Source organism: Rhamphochromis sp. 'chilingali' (assembly GCF_963969265.1).
Source record: "Rhamphochromis sp. 'chilingali' genome assembly, chromosome: 1".
Lineage (NCBI taxonomy): Eukaryota > Metazoa > Chordata > Actinopteri > Cichliformes > Cichlidae > Rhamphochromis > Rhamphochromis sp. 'chilingali'.
Window position 1 is genome coordinate 38210772 of NC_137929.1, and position 17052 is coordinate 38227823.

General features: G+C 46.6%; 2 protein-coding genes across 4 annotated transcripts in view; both read left to right on the forward strand.

The window, feature by feature from the left end:
* Window positions 1-522: 522 nt before the first annotated feature.
* Window positions 523-13996, forward strand: rbm14b (RNA binding motif protein 14b). Of its 3 annotated transcripts, XR_013974088.1 has the most exons (6): window positions 525-752; window positions 3278-3388; window positions 4840-5192; window positions 5443-6490; window positions 6716-10074; window positions 10865-13996. XR_013974088.1 is itself a non-coding variant. In XM_080902833.1 (5 exons), exons 3-5 carry the CDS (start codon window positions 4844-4846, stop codon window positions 7044-7046), a joined length of 1728 nt encoding a protein of 575 aa, XP_080758959.1. In that variant the 5' UTR covers window positions 525-752; window positions 3278-3388; window positions 4840-4843; the 3' UTR covers window positions 7047-13996. The 3 variants fall into 3 exon arrangements, 2 of the variants coding, with proteins under 2 accessions (XP_080758960.1, XP_080758959.1); XM_080902833.1 differs by having other exon boundaries at window positions 6716-13996; XM_080902834.1 differs by lacking the exon at window positions 3278-3388 and having other exon boundaries at window positions 523-752; window positions 6716-13996.
* Window positions 13997-14523: 527 nt separating this feature from the next.
* Window positions 14524-17052, forward strand: part of actn3b (actinin alpha 3b) — a 38547-nt gene continuing 36018 nt past the window's right edge. Inside the window, exon 1 of the mRNA XM_080896288.1 lies at window positions 14524-14926. Within this exon, the coding sequence (XP_080752414.1) occupies window positions 14792-14926 (135 nt within the window). The 5' untranslated portion in view covers window positions 14524-14791. The remainder of the gene's footprint in view (window positions 14927-17052) is intronic.

Consider the following 17052-nt stretch of genomic DNA (forward strand, 5'->3'; position numbering starts at 1 on the left):
CTGTGTGATACTGTAAATACAGGGCCAGGATTACTGATACCGATACTTTTAACCTATAAAGGCAGCTTATGTATTAGAGAGCAGTGTGTCATGCTTTATGAGATGAATCATCATCAGTCTGCAAAATCTGCACACGTCAGTGACCTAAAAACATAGATTTTCACAATACACAATAGTCTATTACCACATGCTTCGAATGTGGGTTTTGGCGACCTGAAACATAAATGTTTCTGAAGCAACTTGTCTTGTTTAAATTTGCTATGGGCTATAAATAAAATAATAAAATAGGGTTTTGGACACTTTCCTCTAACACACACCACCACCTATCTAATAATAAATAAATAAATACATAACACAATTCTGTGGGCTACATACTCAACAAATAATACGTAAAAATATCGATCTCATCGTGCCAATATCGATCCATTACCAATACCGGCGTTGATATCGATACTATCGATATTAGGATCGCACATAAACAATAATCCTGCACTTGGATGTAAACGTGCCATCATTAATTGAGCCCCCCTCGCTTGTTGTTTGGGGGCTTTGTTCATCTGTAAAACACAAAGGCTCATGCGAGTCTCTGTGTGTGCTTGAGTCATTTTGGTGGCTCTTCTTTTGTGAGGATTCAGCATCCTCCCGGTGCAGCAGCAGCAGCAGCAGCCCTCCCCCTCTGCAGCCTCTCCAGCAGTATGCCCGACGTTCAAACGGAAGCAGGCGCTACCATTTTGAAACACAGCACCGCTTAGGTAAGATGGTAGATCCTTTTATTTAATCGCCTTTTCTGCACCCTTATTCTCATGTGGGAGCTCGTTAAAGCCCGCCGTCTAAAAGCTGTGAGGGGGCTGCTGGTTTCGGCGCTGTTGTAGGGACGGAGAGCTTTAGATCGCCTCGCCGTTTCACTGTGTTCATTCCTGTGCGGGAGGAAGAAGGGGAGGGAGAAAAAATGTGTTGTTACATTGTATCGATCTGCCACCGAGAGTCATACCGTTGTATCAGGTATTAGTATTGATCATCGACGCCTCGCAATAGGAAGTGAAAGTAAGTGTGTTTAATGCGTGTCCGTGGCTGTTTGGCTGTCGGGACTTTGTTTGGCTTTGCTTTGAATCGCCGAGCGGAACCAAACAAGCATCTCGCTCTCTCTCCCTCTCTCTCTCGTGTCTCCATTCACAAAAACACTGACAGCCTGTCCGACCAACTCGTCTCGTGTCTTTTGGGTATTTGTGAGCTGGTAAATAAAGCGAGCTGTGGAAAATATGTCGACTCAGCGCCGTGCTGCGTCATCACAAAGCAGCTTTCCCCCACCACCACCTCTGGTTTATGCTTCACTTGAACCCAGTGTTAGTGCAGCAGCCATACTGTATGTGAGCGGGGTTCACCCAGTATGGAGAGCGGGTATCTGTGGTGGTGCTGGTGGTGGTGCTGATGGTGTATTCGGTAAACTCAAACCAAAAAAACTAGAAACCCAGTTGTGTGGGGAGGTGGGTTGTCCTGTAAAACATGTACAGGCTGAAGTGAAGGAGATCCCTACTATGCTCGCTTCTTGCTCCATATTTTTATTCTTGGGCCCTGTTCACGTTATTTACAACTGAAGAAATTCCTGGTGCAGCCAAACTGTCTTCTGATTGGCTGCCCCTCGCAAACAGAAGCTTCCTGTTAAATGCAGAAACAATTCAAAATCCTGCTCCTCACATACAAGGTCTTGGATATTCAGTCCCCATCTTATCTTAATAACCTTGTAGTACCATATAACCTTATTAGGGCAATTCGCTCTCGCTCTGCAGGCCTACTTGTTGTTCCTAGAGTATTTAAAAGTAGAATGGGAGGCAGAGCCTTCAGTTTTCAGGCCCCTCTTCTGTGGAACCAGCTTCCAGTTTGGATTCAGGAGACAGACACTATCTCTACTTTTCAGATTAGGCTTAAAACTTTCCTTTTTGATAAAGCATATAGTTAGGGCTGGACCAGGTGACCCTGACACCTCCCTTATTTATGCTGCAATAGGTGTAGGCTGTTGGGGGACTCCCATGATGCACTGAGTTGTTCTTCTTCAGTCACCTTTTTGAATCACTGTGTGTTTATACACCTCACTGGAACGATGTCAAGCTCTCTTCCACAGCATGTCTTTGTCACAGATGGCTGCCCCTCCCCGAGCCTGGTTCTGCTGGAGGTTTCTTCCTGTTAAAAGGGAGTTTTTCCTTCCCACTGTTGCCAAGTGCTTGCTCAAAATGATTGTTAAGCTTTTCTCTGGATAGTTATGGGGTCTTAAAATTACAATACAAAGCACCTTGAGGCGGCTGCTGCAGTGATTTGTCGCTATATAAACAAAACTAAATTTAAACCAAAGATGAGCGGAGCTTCTGTGCTCATATACAGAGGTGTGTCATCTTCGGGTCAGATTTAGTAATGTGTTACAGCACAAAGTGGTTTCTGGCATAGAAGGAAGTACTGTGTGTATTTAGAAAAGAGCCCAGTGACAAGATTGTGTGTAAGTGGACATGGAGGACGAGGTGGAGGAACTCTGAGACTTCTCAGACTGACCATGTTGGATATGTATGCTCGGAGTTCCTTTCTGAAGGTGCAAAATATAGGGAGGAAAATATATAAATCAAGTGTGCAAACTGGTTTACTGTTTGTGACACACAGTTTACTGCTAATTTAAGATTTAACGGAGGACAAAGCTTGCCCTATTTTTTGTGTTTAACATTGAAATGAACTGATTGCGCTTGTGCTTGGAAAACGGAACAACTTTTGTAAACCACACGCAAAACTTACCACACTTACAAGTACTATTTGGGGATTGCGCTAACATGCTTTTTCCACCCCGTTCAGTAATTGTGTCTTTAAACTGACTCTGAAACTGTGGACACAATCTCGCTGTCTGATGTCTAATGATTGAGAAGTCATTATCCAAAGAGCGTACGCGGGGTAATCCTCCTTTCTGACTCTCAGAATCACCAAATTTTGCATTACTGTTTGCTAAAGATCTGTTTTTCACTGTGTCAGTCTCATTTTTCTTTAACATAATTTTGTATTATTTTATCATATTCCATATAAAACTTTGTAAATATTCAATATGAGCCCCTGTCCTGTTTATTGTAGATTATACTACTTTTATTATTATTCTTAATGCTGCCGAAAACACGAAGCATTAATATGGGTAAAATACATCTTAAATGTAGCCAAAATCAAAGGTTTATTTACTCAGATAATTAATCATTAAGTAAAATATCCATCTATCTAGTCATCTTACAAAATTCACTTATTTTCTTTGCAGCATGACCTAAAACAAGAGACGCTGGGTCCACTGGAAGCGATTTGTTCCTCTCGTGTCACTTACAAACTGACGGCTCATCACTTGCAAACGTTCCAGGATCCGGTTGCCTAGGTAACCCACTAATATGCATACTGACAGGTCATATGGTAATCAACACTATCCTGTGCTCACACTGACAGTTGCCTGGAAGTTGAGAAAAGATGCTGAAGTCACCAGCTGTCCTCTTTCACTTTATGTGCTCCATGATCACCACATTGCTTCTGGTGTGGATGCATCTTAGGGCCGGGATTATGCTTTCCCCGTCAGTCCGCTAGGGTCCATTCAGGTCCGCTCCACATAAACGTCATCATCAAATGGTGAGCGAGTCCACAGTGGAGTATAGTCGAGGTCTTAGTCATCAGCAGGGTGTTTACCGAGGTCACAAAGCGAGGAAGCAGAAGACCATTTTCCAATAGAGGCCTACGCAACCAGAAACCACAGACGTCGCCCCCTGCTGGCTATTAATATGAATGCATGTTTGAGGCACTTTGACTTAGCTACTTATCAGAAAGTTGAACGCTACATCCATATTTGTGCCTGAGATGACCATATTAGGCATATTTCCTCTAGTGAGATCACACAGAACCAGGAATCGACAACACTGTATCAAACTGAGCTTTTAAGCCTGATTTATCTCACAGGGATTATTTCTACATATGTGGACCTCATTACAAGAAACTTTCACCACAATTAATATGAACATTCGGTGTTATAACGGTGTATGTGTGACAGAAAAATGAGGAAAACTGTGATAGGTTCTCTTTAAAGCACCCGGATTCATGAAAGTCACTATAAATGCGTGGTGAGTTTAGGAGCAGCACTGCTCCTTGAAGTTGTTGGTGCAAAATGCTCCTTTCGCCTGTGTCTCCTCTGTATGAGGGTGACTCATAGCTGCATGGGTAGTCACAGCCTGCTTCTCGCGAGTGAGAGCGACGTATCCTTAAGCGAACTCTGTGATCTCTGTGGCATTTATTGTAAATGTTTAGCGGTTATTCGCTAGCACGATCTCCACTGCTCTGTTTTTACATAATATGACTTTATCTGACCTCAGCGGGCAACTCTGAGGCAAATCTGTGGTCAGTGTGGTATTCAATTTGAGGAATTTGAATGTTAATCTGCCTCCTCATTCATGCATAAAGGTTCTTTATCAAGAGTGTGTGTATATATGGGTGCGTTTAACGTTTTCTCCAAATAGCAAGTTTCTGGGTTTTTCTCTTTTACTCTTTAAGCTAAAAATTGATCGCTTCTTTCATCTGTGATTTTTTTTTTTAGTCGTCTAAAAATAAATAAAAGCTTTAGGCTTGAGATAATGACATTTCCAAGCTTTTGATGCTCATACACTGTGTCTGCTTTTCACCCCTGTAGTCTTCTCCTTGTCAGACTAACGCTGAGCCAAAGGTGTGTCTTCATGCTCACTCAGTAACTGTCACGTCTGGGGCAGCTGATAGTCATACCGTGTTGCTAATCCTTTCACTTATCTCTAAACAAACAGTCAAAGCGATGCTCCCTCTGTTTCTCCACAGCGCCATGGACAAGAGCCACACAGTGAAGCTCTTCGTGGGTAACCTGGCATTGGACACCACGCAGGAAGAGCTGTCGGCCATCTTCGAACCCTACGGTCAGGTGGTCAGCTGCAGCGTGCTGCGGCAGTTCGCCTTTGTGCATCTGCAGGGGGAGGGTGCTGCGGAGCGGGCCATCCGGGAGCTCAATGGACGGGAGTTTCGTGGTCGGAATTTGGTGGTGGAGGAATCGAGGGGGAGGCCGCTGCACTCCACCAAGGTGTTTGTGGGTAATCTGAGCGGCATGTGCACCACAGAAGACCTCCAGCAGCTGTTCCAGACGTTCGGGAAAGTCCTCGAATGTGACAAAGTCAAAGGTAAGCCAGGTCTCTACTCACAGTTGAAGTGAAGTTAAAGTTTAGATTCTGTTTTATGGTTTAATTACAGCTGCTGAATTGCTGGGAGCGCCTGAAAAAGACTGCAGAGTGCAAAGTTCAAAGTTAAAGCTAATGCCCCGATTGTAAAGTTGTGCACTTTCCTTTGGCACAGTTCATTTTCCTAGTAAGCAAATGTGATCCTTATTATTATCAGTGCACTGAATCACATCCAGCCATTGCTTTTCCACAGGCTATGCTTTTGTTCACATGGAAAACAAGGAAGATGCGCTACAGGCCATCGAAGCCCTGCACGGCACCTCCTTCAAGGGCCGGCCCCTGTCCGTAGAGCTCTCCAAGGTCCAGCCCAGCAAGCAGGCGCCGACGGGGAAGATCCCGTGTGTGAACTGTGGGAAGCAGGGCCACTATGCTGGAGAATGCCCTGTGGGGAAACCTTCTCTGGAGCAGTACCAGAGTCAGGCAGCGGTCTTGGCTGCTGCCGCCGCTGCGGCCGCCGGCCTACCGCTGCAGGTCCAGCAAAGCGTGCACAATTCAGTCTACAACACCTCCACCTTTGATCCCACTTATGCTGCTCTCACAGGGATTACCACCGGGACACGCACAGATGGGAACCCGGTAAATCCAGCTGTTTATGGTGCCCTTGCCAGCCAGGTGTACGGTGCCAACGTTGCCAATCAGCTTTACGGAACGGTGGCCAATCAGGCCGCTCTCACGTCAGGGGCCACGCAGGTATACAGCTCCATGACACCTAATATTTACGGTCAGGTGGCTGCGTCCCCAGCAGCCGCCGCTGCTGCTGCCGCCGCTGCCGCTGCCTACACAACTCCGGTTTACACCCCGACAATGGCCAACCACCCCGTCTATCTGGCCGCGGCTCCTGGGATAGAAATGCCAACAGCGGCAGCCGCCATTAATCCTGCCTACTCTGTAGCGCCTGCGATTTACAGCGCCGCCGCACCAGCCTACGCTCAGTTAAGCGCCATGGGAGCAGCGGACCCGACTACGGCTATCTTTGAGGCTGCCAGGCAGGCGCATTACTTCGCCCAGGGCCAGCAGGTTGTGGCTGAGCAGCAGACGGCAGCTGCCGCCACAGCAGCAGCTGTGGCAAAGTCCGGAGAGAGGGATCGCAGTCCACTGCGAAGGTCGGCACCTCTGCTTCCGGACCCTGTGATGAAGCCATTTATGTACCAGAGGGCCAAGCCACGCCGACCCCTGCTCCCCACGCCAGCTGGTCGAGCAGCTGAAGAGGCAGTGGAAGCCGCAGAAGACCCCATGGCCAGGTAGGATATAATCTTTGATTCTGTTTCCTGCTAAGCAGCAGATGTGAAATAATGACAGATATCGTTAACTTTCATGTTTTCTAAAAAATCAAGGTGCCCCCTCACCTTTACAAATCTGATGTTGTTCTTGTGGTTTTAGCTCGTGGTTCACTGTTCACTGCAAACTATTTTCTCTTCAACTAAATTTGTCCTTAACCTAACCATCTCTGTCCTCCCCCGTCTTAGGTACTACGCGGAGTACTACCAGCAGCTCCAGCAGTACCCACAGTTCCAGTATGCCTACGCATCACCGAGCGCAGTGACCGCCATCCCTGGCATGCCGGGAATGCAGGCCATGCAAGCGGTCCAAGCAGTTCAGGCTGTCCCCGCGATGCAAGCCCAGCCCGTCACCACGCTGGACGCACTCAGGCCAGTGGTCCCCGCCGCTGCGGCAGTGGCAGCCGCCATGGCTGCGCCCAGGGTGTATGAGCCGCCGTTGCCGCCGCCCACGCGCAAGGAGGCCATCCTCCGCCGCCCCGAACTCTCCCTTCACACGCCTGAGCCCCCCTTCCGATAGTCGCACACAACTCTCTGCCCGCCCCTCCCTCTTTGCCCTGAACCCCTCCCACCCTTCACCCTCCCTCACCCGCCCCAATCTCCTCTTCCAACCCCAAACTTGACCACCTTACAGCAGCTGTATGTACGTGTGTGTGTGGGTGTGTGTGTGTGTGTCTGGGGGCTCTAAGTGTGTGGTATTAAACTGGGGACTCCTTGGTTTATTAACCTGCTTTAGGAGAAACTTGATACGCCAGCCTTGGTTCAGTTTGCACGCACACACAGTGCAGCCACCGAAAGGGAGGCTTTCATCTGTCGCGCGGGCATTCTTTGTGCTTCTCAGTTTTACTCAGTTTTATCGTGCCAGTCTCACACGTGTGCCAGTATTAGGCCGACCCGCTCGGCCGTTTCATATATGCCTTTATTTCCGCAAACCCAGTTATGATTTTCTAAGGCCGAGACCTTCGATTGACGACATCAGCCATCCTCCTTAGGCCTAGATGATCAGTTAGGGCAGCTAATTTGAAACCTTTTTTGCCTTATGTTGAAGAGTTTCAATTTGCAACGTAACCAGATGGAAAGTCAGGGCGACGCTCTCGCGCGTGACGGCTGCGCTGCGCTGCGTCGCGTCCGGCCGAACCAAGGTTGAGTCTTCTTTGTTTTTTGGTTTGTTTGGGGTTTTTTTTCGAGGGACGTTTTGTCTTGAATGTGACGTGGGCTGTGACGCGTGTGAGCGAGTGAGAGGTGAGGGCTTGCTGACCTTGCAGCGCACAAACGCAGCAGCAAAAAAAGAAAATAAAACTTTGCCGAAAAGGAAAGGAGAGAAAAAAAAGAGTAAAGCACACATAAACGTACTGTAATGTATGTTTGGATCTCCCCTTTGACTCCCTTTTTTTTTTTCTGAACCCCCCCTCCTCCCCTCCCGCTCCACCCTTACTCTAACTGCAGCAATGAAAGACACTGCTTCACCTCTCCCTCTCTCGCTCTTTGTAATTACAGCTGCCTACCTCTTACAGCAAATTTCAATGTCTATTCTTTTCTATTGTGTTCTCTTATATTGTCGGCAGTTCCCGCTCCTTGTAAAGGGACAGGGTCAGCAGTTTAGAGGGGGAGGAGCCAGATATTACCGACAGTGACTTTTTTTTGTAGATGTTCCGTATGGAGTCCATCATTTTCAGAGGCCTTTTTTAAAAATAGTGTAAATGTGTTTTTTGTTGTTTACCTGTGACGTAAGTCAGCCTGGGATGTGATGAACTGTAAACGGTGGTGAAAGGAGGGAGAAAAAAATCAATGTGTTACTACTGAGGGAGCAGTTTACAAAAGGATCTTTTAATCGCATCCTGTTGGAAACCACGATGGTATGTGACAAGCTCAATCATGTGCCTATAAAGCCTCGAGTGAAGTGCATTAAGTGGAGGGACCTCCCATTTTTAAGTGCTTTTGACATTATTTTTTAATCATTTCAAGGAGGGCGGGGGGAGCCCGACCTCCAGGGCTTTAGTATCCAGAAGGCTTGGAGAGCGAGCGAAGCTTTCTCTGGGATTTGTTTCACAGCTCTTAAAAGAAAAAGCCACAAACCGAGCCTTCACGGGTTCGTTACTTTACTAACTGCTGGTTAAAGCAGAAACGACAGTGATAGCACCAATGAAGTGAGAGGTGGGGCAGCGTCGTCCACGTGCTTCTTTGACCCTCCGAATACCAGACCAGCTTTAGATTGCGATTGCAAAAAAGGGAAAAGAGCGAAAGTGTCTGTTTTAATATATCTGTTAGAGCTTGTAGAACTGGACTTTGACGAGTGGCAAATCCCACCCGCGTAGCTCTGCGTTTCATTAAAACAGCCACTTTCAAAGTATTTTGCAACTGCTATGTGACGGCGGTCTGCTGCACACGCCCCTTTACTGCCCTCCCGTTCCCCCCTCCTCCTCCCCTCCTCTCTCTCCCCCTGTGTTTTTTTTCTTTCTTTCTTTCTTTTTGTTTTTTAGCGGTTGAGCGACTTCTTTGCATCTCACGGTGTAATCTCTCTCTGTGTCGTATATACAGAACACATACCAGTTGCATCCTTTGTAGAACTATGTGGTTTGCGAAATGTCTTGTTTGCCATGTTTGAGATCGTATTTTTTAGAGAAGTATTTTCATTTTTTTTTTGCCTTCTTTTTAAGAAAAATATAAAAAGTCAAAAGTTTAAAAAAAAAATCATTCAAAAAAAAAATCAGCATGCTTTTTATTGAGAATATGTATTACTATAAACCTTATTATAATAAAGAATGTTTTGGCTGACACTAATGTGGTAAAAGAAAGCAAAGGGTTTGGACATTTCCCCTTCTTCTTCTTCTTCTTGTTTATGTTGTTCTTCTCCCACTATCTGTTTCTCTTGTGTAAAATGACCACCAGACCCATTTGACTGGGGACCCAAGGGGGAGACAGGTGTAGATGCTGGCCCAGCTTTGCTCTCTTTGGTCGGGGTAAGTGCAGGTTGGTGCTCCTTTCCTCTCTCCAGCCTCTCAAACTCAGTGCAAACCAACTCAACCAAAGGGTTTTGGGGTTCATTTGCATTTGAGAACATGCATTTCAGCGATTCGTTCTGGCTCTGTAACATTAAAAGTTAAAAAAAGGATTTTTCTTGTAGAAATGATGTTTTGGCACAGTGAGAGCTGGGGAGAGGCACACAGATAGAATGGCCTGGGTGCATTTTGATCTGTGGAGCAGTCCTGTTTCCTTGGGCGGGGGGGTTTGATGGGTGTGTGTCTGGTCTGGTCTGGTATCTCCCCTGCTGTACCAAATTCTCCCTCTCCGTGTGTCTCTGTGTCCTCTCTGCTCTCAGACCTGCATGTGTGATAATCTGTAACTCTGCCGCACAAACAAACAAACAAACAAGCCCCACGTCAGTCCAGCTCTTGACTAACTATCTCAACTGAAATAGGTCACCGTGCCGCCTGGAACGGCCGGGGTGCAGCCGTGCGTGAGCGTGGTGGCGTGAGCCATGGGGACGACTTTTAGCGCGACGCCAACGCAGCGGGAACTCGTTCTCCCTCTCTCTCTTCACCACCAAGGTAAATAAAAAAAGTTTACAAAAAAACAAAACGCAACAACAGCAGGAAAGAAATCCTAAAGAGCACTGACTTCCCCTCTCCCAACCTGCCGCCCCCTCCTTTGACTGTGCCTTGAACAAACACTCCTTCCCCACCTCCCTCCTCTCCACACTGCCATCGCCACCTTCCTCCCCCACCTCCCCCAGTCCGTAACTCCTCCTCTGCTGCAGTGGCGGTGCCGCGGCTACAGCCTTGGGCTTCTCCTCTGTGGGTTTGGTGGGCAGGGTTTGGGTGGGGTTAGGACCCCTGCACAGGTCTCAGTCAAGTCTTGCAATCAGCTTTAGGAGGCGACTGGCGCGCCCTCTCTGTCCTGCTGGTGTGTGTCTGTGTGTGTGTCTGTTAAAGAGAAAACAGCTTCTTTTTTTGTTTGTCTATTTTTCTGTGGGCGGTATTTCATTGATTGGTGAGGCTTGACACCCCCACCCCACACACCCTCCCCCCTGCCCTCGCCACCGCCGTATTCGCCGCCCTTGCCCCTTCCCTGCCCGCCCCGGTTCCCTCCTTCTTCCCCCTTCCCTCTCTCATACCTCCTCCTCCTTAACCCCGCCCTCCTGTGCGCCTCTCCTTTCCGCCGTTCACACACAAATACACAGCGCTTTTTTTTTTTTCTTCCCCCCCTACTCCCGCCGCCACCGCCGTCGCCACCACCACCACCTTGGATCTGGGTTTGTGGCTCTGGCTCGGACTCAGACTTCCCAGAACCACCCACCTAAACCCAAACTACCCACCCACCCTCCTTTTGTTACCGTAGTGGCCTGGGCGTGCCAACGGACAGTGTATGTGTGGTGGCCCGCCGCCGGACTCAGTAACACGACACAGAGAGACTTCAGTGTTGGACGAGCCGCTTTGCTGAAACTGTTGAATGATGGGTTTGCGCCACACAGCTGTGGAAGGAATCGTAACTCCCATAAGACCTTAGCGCCATGACAAAACGAGATAAACCAACAGGGGGTTTGCCTTGGGTCCCTCACAGCCTGTGTGCCAATCAGAAACGTCCTATAAGATCGGCTAATGAGGCCAGTCTGACCTGTAGATTCTCACCAATCTCGGGACTCCTGTAGGACTTTTCTGGTACGGCAGCTCTGTTTCTCTAATCCTAGTGTCAGCTGGACCGGCTGGATATGTGCTATGAGTGACTTGTATGAGGTGTGGCTATTAAATAATGAGACGTCACACCGGTTTGACTCACAGAAGCTCTGTTTTGTTGTTTAACAGCCACGCCTCGTCTACATTCTTACCTGTTAAGACTACTGATGCACACACACAGTCCCGCACACACTCGCTGTATGTCAGATGAGTTTGTCTCACATTTGCTCCGACCGCTGCGAGACGGAGTCGAGACAAGCGTGGCGCTGCCTTTCTGTCCGCCTAACAAACTAAAAGGAGGTGGGGAGGATTGAGTAGATGACTTACTGATAAGGTGAGTTGGTAGTGGAAGGATCCTTTGGCCCAATGCTACTTTCTAACCTCACCTTTCTGATCTTGGAGCATCCCATAATAGAGTCACTGGCCAGAACCTTATCAAAAGAGAACGTTGTCGCACACAGTGTCTGTGCTAATAATAACGAGCCCTAGAATCTGATGTCTCTGTTGCTTGGATACAAAGTGCAAAAAAAACTGATTTTTTTTTTTGCATTCACAGACACATTAAGGTTTTTTAAAAAACACAAATGATGAGTTCATCATGTGTGGATGCATTTAGAGGCACATAGAGGCCAGTTTTATTTCTCTCCAAAGGACCGCTGTGTAGGACTTAGTGGCGTTCGAGGACTGGACGTGTAGTGCAGGATCCATAGTCCTACATTAGTGCACATTTGCCTAGAAGGAAGGATTGTGGGTATTTGACAGATGCAGAGGCCATGTGTAGATGTGGTGAAAGACCAAAAAGCACATATCCTGATATCCTGAATGCTGATTGGCCGAAAAGCTGGCTCGAACAGGAAAGGGAGCAATAGTGCAGTTCACCACAAAGAGGAACAACTGTGTCCATTTTCATTGCTTTCAGTCACTCGGTTTCACTTTACTACAAAGGACCAACGAAAGCACAAAAACGAGGGTAGCCTGTGTCACTAAATGCTGCACACATTTACAACCAGGCTGCCATGGCAACAGCACGCAACCACAGCGTGAAGTTGTGAGTCTGCAGACCTCAGCGTAGCACAGATTAGAGAAAACGTGAAGGGCTCTTTACACTAGTGAAAACAAACACAACTATGAGTACTGCATGTAATACTGTATGTAATATAGTCACAGGCGATTGCCCCCTCCCTGAGCATGGTCCGTCTGGAGGTTTCTTCCTGTTAAAAGGGAGTTTTTCCTTCCCACTGTCGCCAAAGTGCTTGCTCAAAGAGGGTCGTCTGATCGTTGGGGTCCTCTCTGTTAATGTAGGGTGTTACCTTCCAATCTAAAGCACCTTGAGGCGACTGCTGTTGTGATTTGGCGCTATATCGATAAAATTGAACTGAGTACTGTATTCTGTTTCCACGAGTAAATCCTACACACTGGTCCTTTAAGCAGTGCAGCTGATGAAACCCCTCCTCAGCCTCCATGATCAGGGCACACCGTGCTCCAGTTTTTTTTCCCCCTCCAGCCACCTCATCCCTCCCCTCCAACTCTGCCGGCTCCTCACTAAAAAGGCTTCTTCTGGTGCTTGTGAGTCTAGGCTTCCCGTGCTTGGGTGAATGCAGCCACGCATCTCTTAAACACCCCGACCCCCCCGCGCACCCTCTTGCTCTGAATTCACAGACAGAGCTGCAGCCTCCTCTCTACTTCCACTTCCTCACCCAAACTCCCCCTGCCTTCTGTGGTTTGGACAGCTGAAGAACTGAGATACTCTGCACACACACACACACACACATTTATATAGATATATATTTGTGTATTGTGTTGTTTTTTTGATGGGATCCCACAGGGTACAGCAGACACCGGCAGAGATGTACATCGGGAACAGAACCCACTCCGGCTTAGGTTTGAGCCCAGCCGTCACACTGTAGACCGTGATGCCTTTTTTAGTTGAAGCAGGTTTCATTAACGAGACTTTTCTAGGTCATCTAGCACAGATGTGAATCACAGAATCACACTTCTAATGATGCTTATCCTCTCTTCAGATAAAAGCGTCAGGAGTGTCTTATCTCACACGTTACCTCGTATAGAGGGGGGCAGACAGCATGTGAATGCCAGCAGGATGCAGTGCAGCTCAATACAAAAATCACTGCATTTATTGATCATTTATAAGGTTTTTTCCCCCTCATAACTGCAGTAATAGTGTGTTGGCTGGCATTAGAGTGAAAGGCGTTCATGTTATTTTGTCCACCCTTCTGCCCTTATATGATTACAGGCCACCTGAGGCCAAGCCCATCTTTTTTTTTCTCCCTCTCCACGGACCATTTCATTGTCAGCAGTCCCACGGTGGCATTATGTTTAGCCATTTCAGTTCCCTCGTCTCAGCGGCTGCTCAGTCACAAACCTAATTGTAACCACAAATAGTCGCGCAGTAGCTAAGCTTCTTCAAGTAGGTTAATGGACCAAGCTTAGTGTAGTTAAACGAAACGCCTCAGTTAATTACAATATTAAGACGTCAGGGGTGACAGAATAGTGTGTCATCTCAAGAGGAGAGCAATCGGGATCTGCTCCTCTTTCAAAGAAATCGAATCCAGCACAACGCTGAACGATGAGGGGATTTTCACACCGTGAATGTCGGATCAAACATTTGCGTCAACATGTTTACTGTGAATGACAAATCCTGATATGAAGACAAATATACTGTATGGTTGTGTGTGCATATATTTATGCCTTTTGGTCTGTATTTCTTAAGATGTTGAGGTATTTTTTTTCAGTCTGCATGAACAAAAATCATGAATAAATCTTTTTGTTTCTCATATAATTTGCCTGAGTTTGTTGTTATTTGGTGCTTGATCCTTTGCTGTGTAGTTTAGGACAGCAGGAACTATGCATTTTACCTGCAGCCTAATTTTAGAGTGAGGAATAAGATGGCGTGAGCTGCTGCCAGTGAGAGCAGTGCAGGGAGGAGCTGCTTTGCCTGGGGTTAGATTGAGCTGGAGCCAGAGGGGAGAAGTTGTCAAAATCTCAGAAATGGGTGTCTTAATTTTATTGACTCATGTGGGGTTTGTTTTTTGTTTTTTAAAGAATACATGACTCAGTTGTTTGAATTTGTAGGTAGGCTGAAAGCACAGAGGCCTGGCTTTGCCATTGAGGATCATTAACAGCAACAGGTGCATTGCACAGGCCATAAAAACCTCTCTGCTGAAAGGAGGCGTTATTGACATACTTCCACACCACTCACGAGCCCCCTCATCCCTACCCGCGGGAGACCACCCCGCCTTTCACACCTTTTTAGGCCCAGAACCTGATACCCACGCTGTCGGTTCCCATACTTATTGGGGTGCGGTCACGTGTGCCACTTTTGACCAGGAAAGGAGCACCGGCCAGCAGGGTCTTCTGGTAGTGGGAGCACCACCTCCGCACAGGCACCTCGCACCAGTGGAGTCTGGTCTCTGCAGCCCCTAACTCTCTCTCTCCCCCCGCGAAAGCGAGACCTCTAAGTCTCAAGGAGGTTGTTTGGCCTCACGGCGTCATCTTCGTCGTTTCTATTGCTGATTATTTTTTTTATTACCAATAAGCTGAGGGGGACGCGTAAAGTCCTGACTGAGGCGGAACCATGACAGCTGTCGAAACCCAAATAACATACACCAACTCCTACACGATCCAACATGAAGACGCGTACATGACCCAGGAGGAGGACTGGGACAGGGATCTGCTGCTGGACCCCGCCTGGGAGAAGCAGCAGCGGAAGGTAGGTTTGGATAAAGCGGTTTCGAGTAGCGCTTGTACCGACGTGCGTAATTACGCACAGATCGAACCTCTTCGCTCGCATTCAAGTCAGTGAGCGGCGCTTTTTAAAAAAAAATGCTTTTAACACATTAACAAGGCAGACTGAATTTAATTTGGGAGTCAGTGGTGTTGGTCTAATTGTGTGAAGTCTAATATGAAACTGCGCCTTCGCTGGCCTCACACCTGGCACTTCAGTCCTGCTTGAAGCTGTGTGGGCAGATATTTTAGGCTGTGGAACTTTCTCAGTGTTGTCTTTCAGTTACCCCTGATTGCCTTGCAGACTGTCTAAATATATTACCACCTCCCGGAGGTTTTTGTTTTCTTACTTTGCCTGCGTTTTTTACTTAACTTTTAAAGTACATGCGAGTTTATAGGGATATAAGGACATTAAGCCAACCTGGAGATAAGGATGCAAAGGATGGCGTAAAAGCACAGGGGAAATACTCACAATAATTATACCATTTGTTAAGTTACATTAGACCAATATAAGTATGCATTTTTAAATTATCTATACCACAACTTCCTGTTAAAACAGCCTGTTATGTTACTGAGGAATATTACATTTTATGACTTAAAAAGTAAAGCAACAACTCTTAAAGTATGTCTTTAATCTTATTTTGAAACCCATACTGAACGAGAGTTGGGGCGGGGTGGGGTTAGGCCAACCTTTAAGGTCGCATGGAGAAAGAGCATGACAGGTGTGTTTAATGAGCTGCTGGAGCAAAAGTCAAGTGACACAGGTGATGTCTGGCACGGCACACTGGGACAAAAACAACACTGGCAAAGGTTAATGAGCTACACTTTTGTCTTTGAGGTGTTCACCTTGCACACAAATGACCCACTGCGATGTTTCAGTTCAGTGAACGGACTGAACTGATTTTCATGTTTGGTATTTTTGATCCTAAGGGTTTGTAATTGGTCGCCATGTTGGATGACCACAGCCTTCACCTACCAGGAAGCCCGGGCTGGAAATAGCCATCAGGAAGATTTCTGTTTCATATAATGAAAGAGAGCTACTAAAACATATTCAAATTAAACAGGAAGTTTCAGCTGTTTGCCGCACCTGACTCAAAGTCATTAGCCTTCTCTTCCTAGCTGGCAAGTCAGAAATGCAAAGGGAGCAAGGATACATTCAGTTAACATGATTTCATAGAGATGTTAATCCTGTAAAACCAGAAATAATTACCAGCAAATTTTAAGCTCGATTTTTTTTTTTTTATTGAATCTGGAAAAAAGAGAGTAAAAATAATTGTGCATATATGAGAGTTAAGTTGTATCATTTTTAGCTACATTTGGCTTTTTTGTATAATTTATTGCTCACAGCCTGTTAAACAAAGACATGTTTTAATATAGTCAAAAGAAACTCATAAAATGTGATACAGTTAATGTTATAAGGTTTCACTTTTTTTTAAAGGTTTTCTTGTGTTGCTGTACAGTTTGGCTCAAGAAAAGTAAAAGCTGAGACTTTGGCTTCAGCTAATGCAGAGACGGCACATGACTTTACTCTAAAGATGACACATTTGGACAAATGAGGTTTAAATCAGCAATAGAACCTTCAAAAAGTTCAACATAACTTCCAGCTGCTGTTTGTGTTCAGCTGAGCTGAAGAGAGCAAAAAGAAAAATCACCTTTGTGAAATATGTCTAATATTCTTTTTGAGTATTTCAGGAATCGCATGCTTCTATTCCCATCTCTGACAGTTATTGAAGTGTAGGGACCGTGCTTGCTTCCATATCCTGCTGTACTCAAAGACATAACCTAATCTAACCTGTAACCAGCACCTAATCTGGGTATAGATCAGTGAAACGGGCACATTTTACGGCATCAGCTGCAGTGAATCTGCAGAATTCTTCCGTCAATGAAAAATGTCTCCCAGAGCTGAAGTGCAGTGACAGGCTGAGAGACCTCAACAGATGGTAGCAGAGAGGAGAGAGAGAGATGGATGGCAAGGCTGTTAAGTATACACCCCGGGTTGGTTTCACAGACCCACAAATAAACGTCTTCCTAAAAATACTTCTTAACTTGCTTGGCTCCAACTTGCCCCCCTCCCCCGCTTACTTTCTCTTTATCGCTGTGTCTTTTCTTTGA

What these genes read in the sequence shown, in the direction of transcription:
- rbm14b (XM_080902834.1), top strand. Translation starts at nt 4,844, where the DNA reads ATGGACAAGAGCCACACAGTGAAGCTCTTCGTGGGTAACCTGGCATTG. An exon ending in CGAATGTGACAAAGTCAAAG is followed by an intron (nt 5,193 to 5,442) that starts GTAAGCCAGGTC and finishes GCTTTTCCACAG; the next exon opens with GCTATGCTTTTGTTCACATG. An exon ending in GCAGAAGACCCCATGGCCAG is followed by an intron (nt 6,491 to 6,715) that starts GTAGGATATAAT and finishes CCCCCGTCTTAG; the next exon opens with GTACTACGCGGAGTACTACC.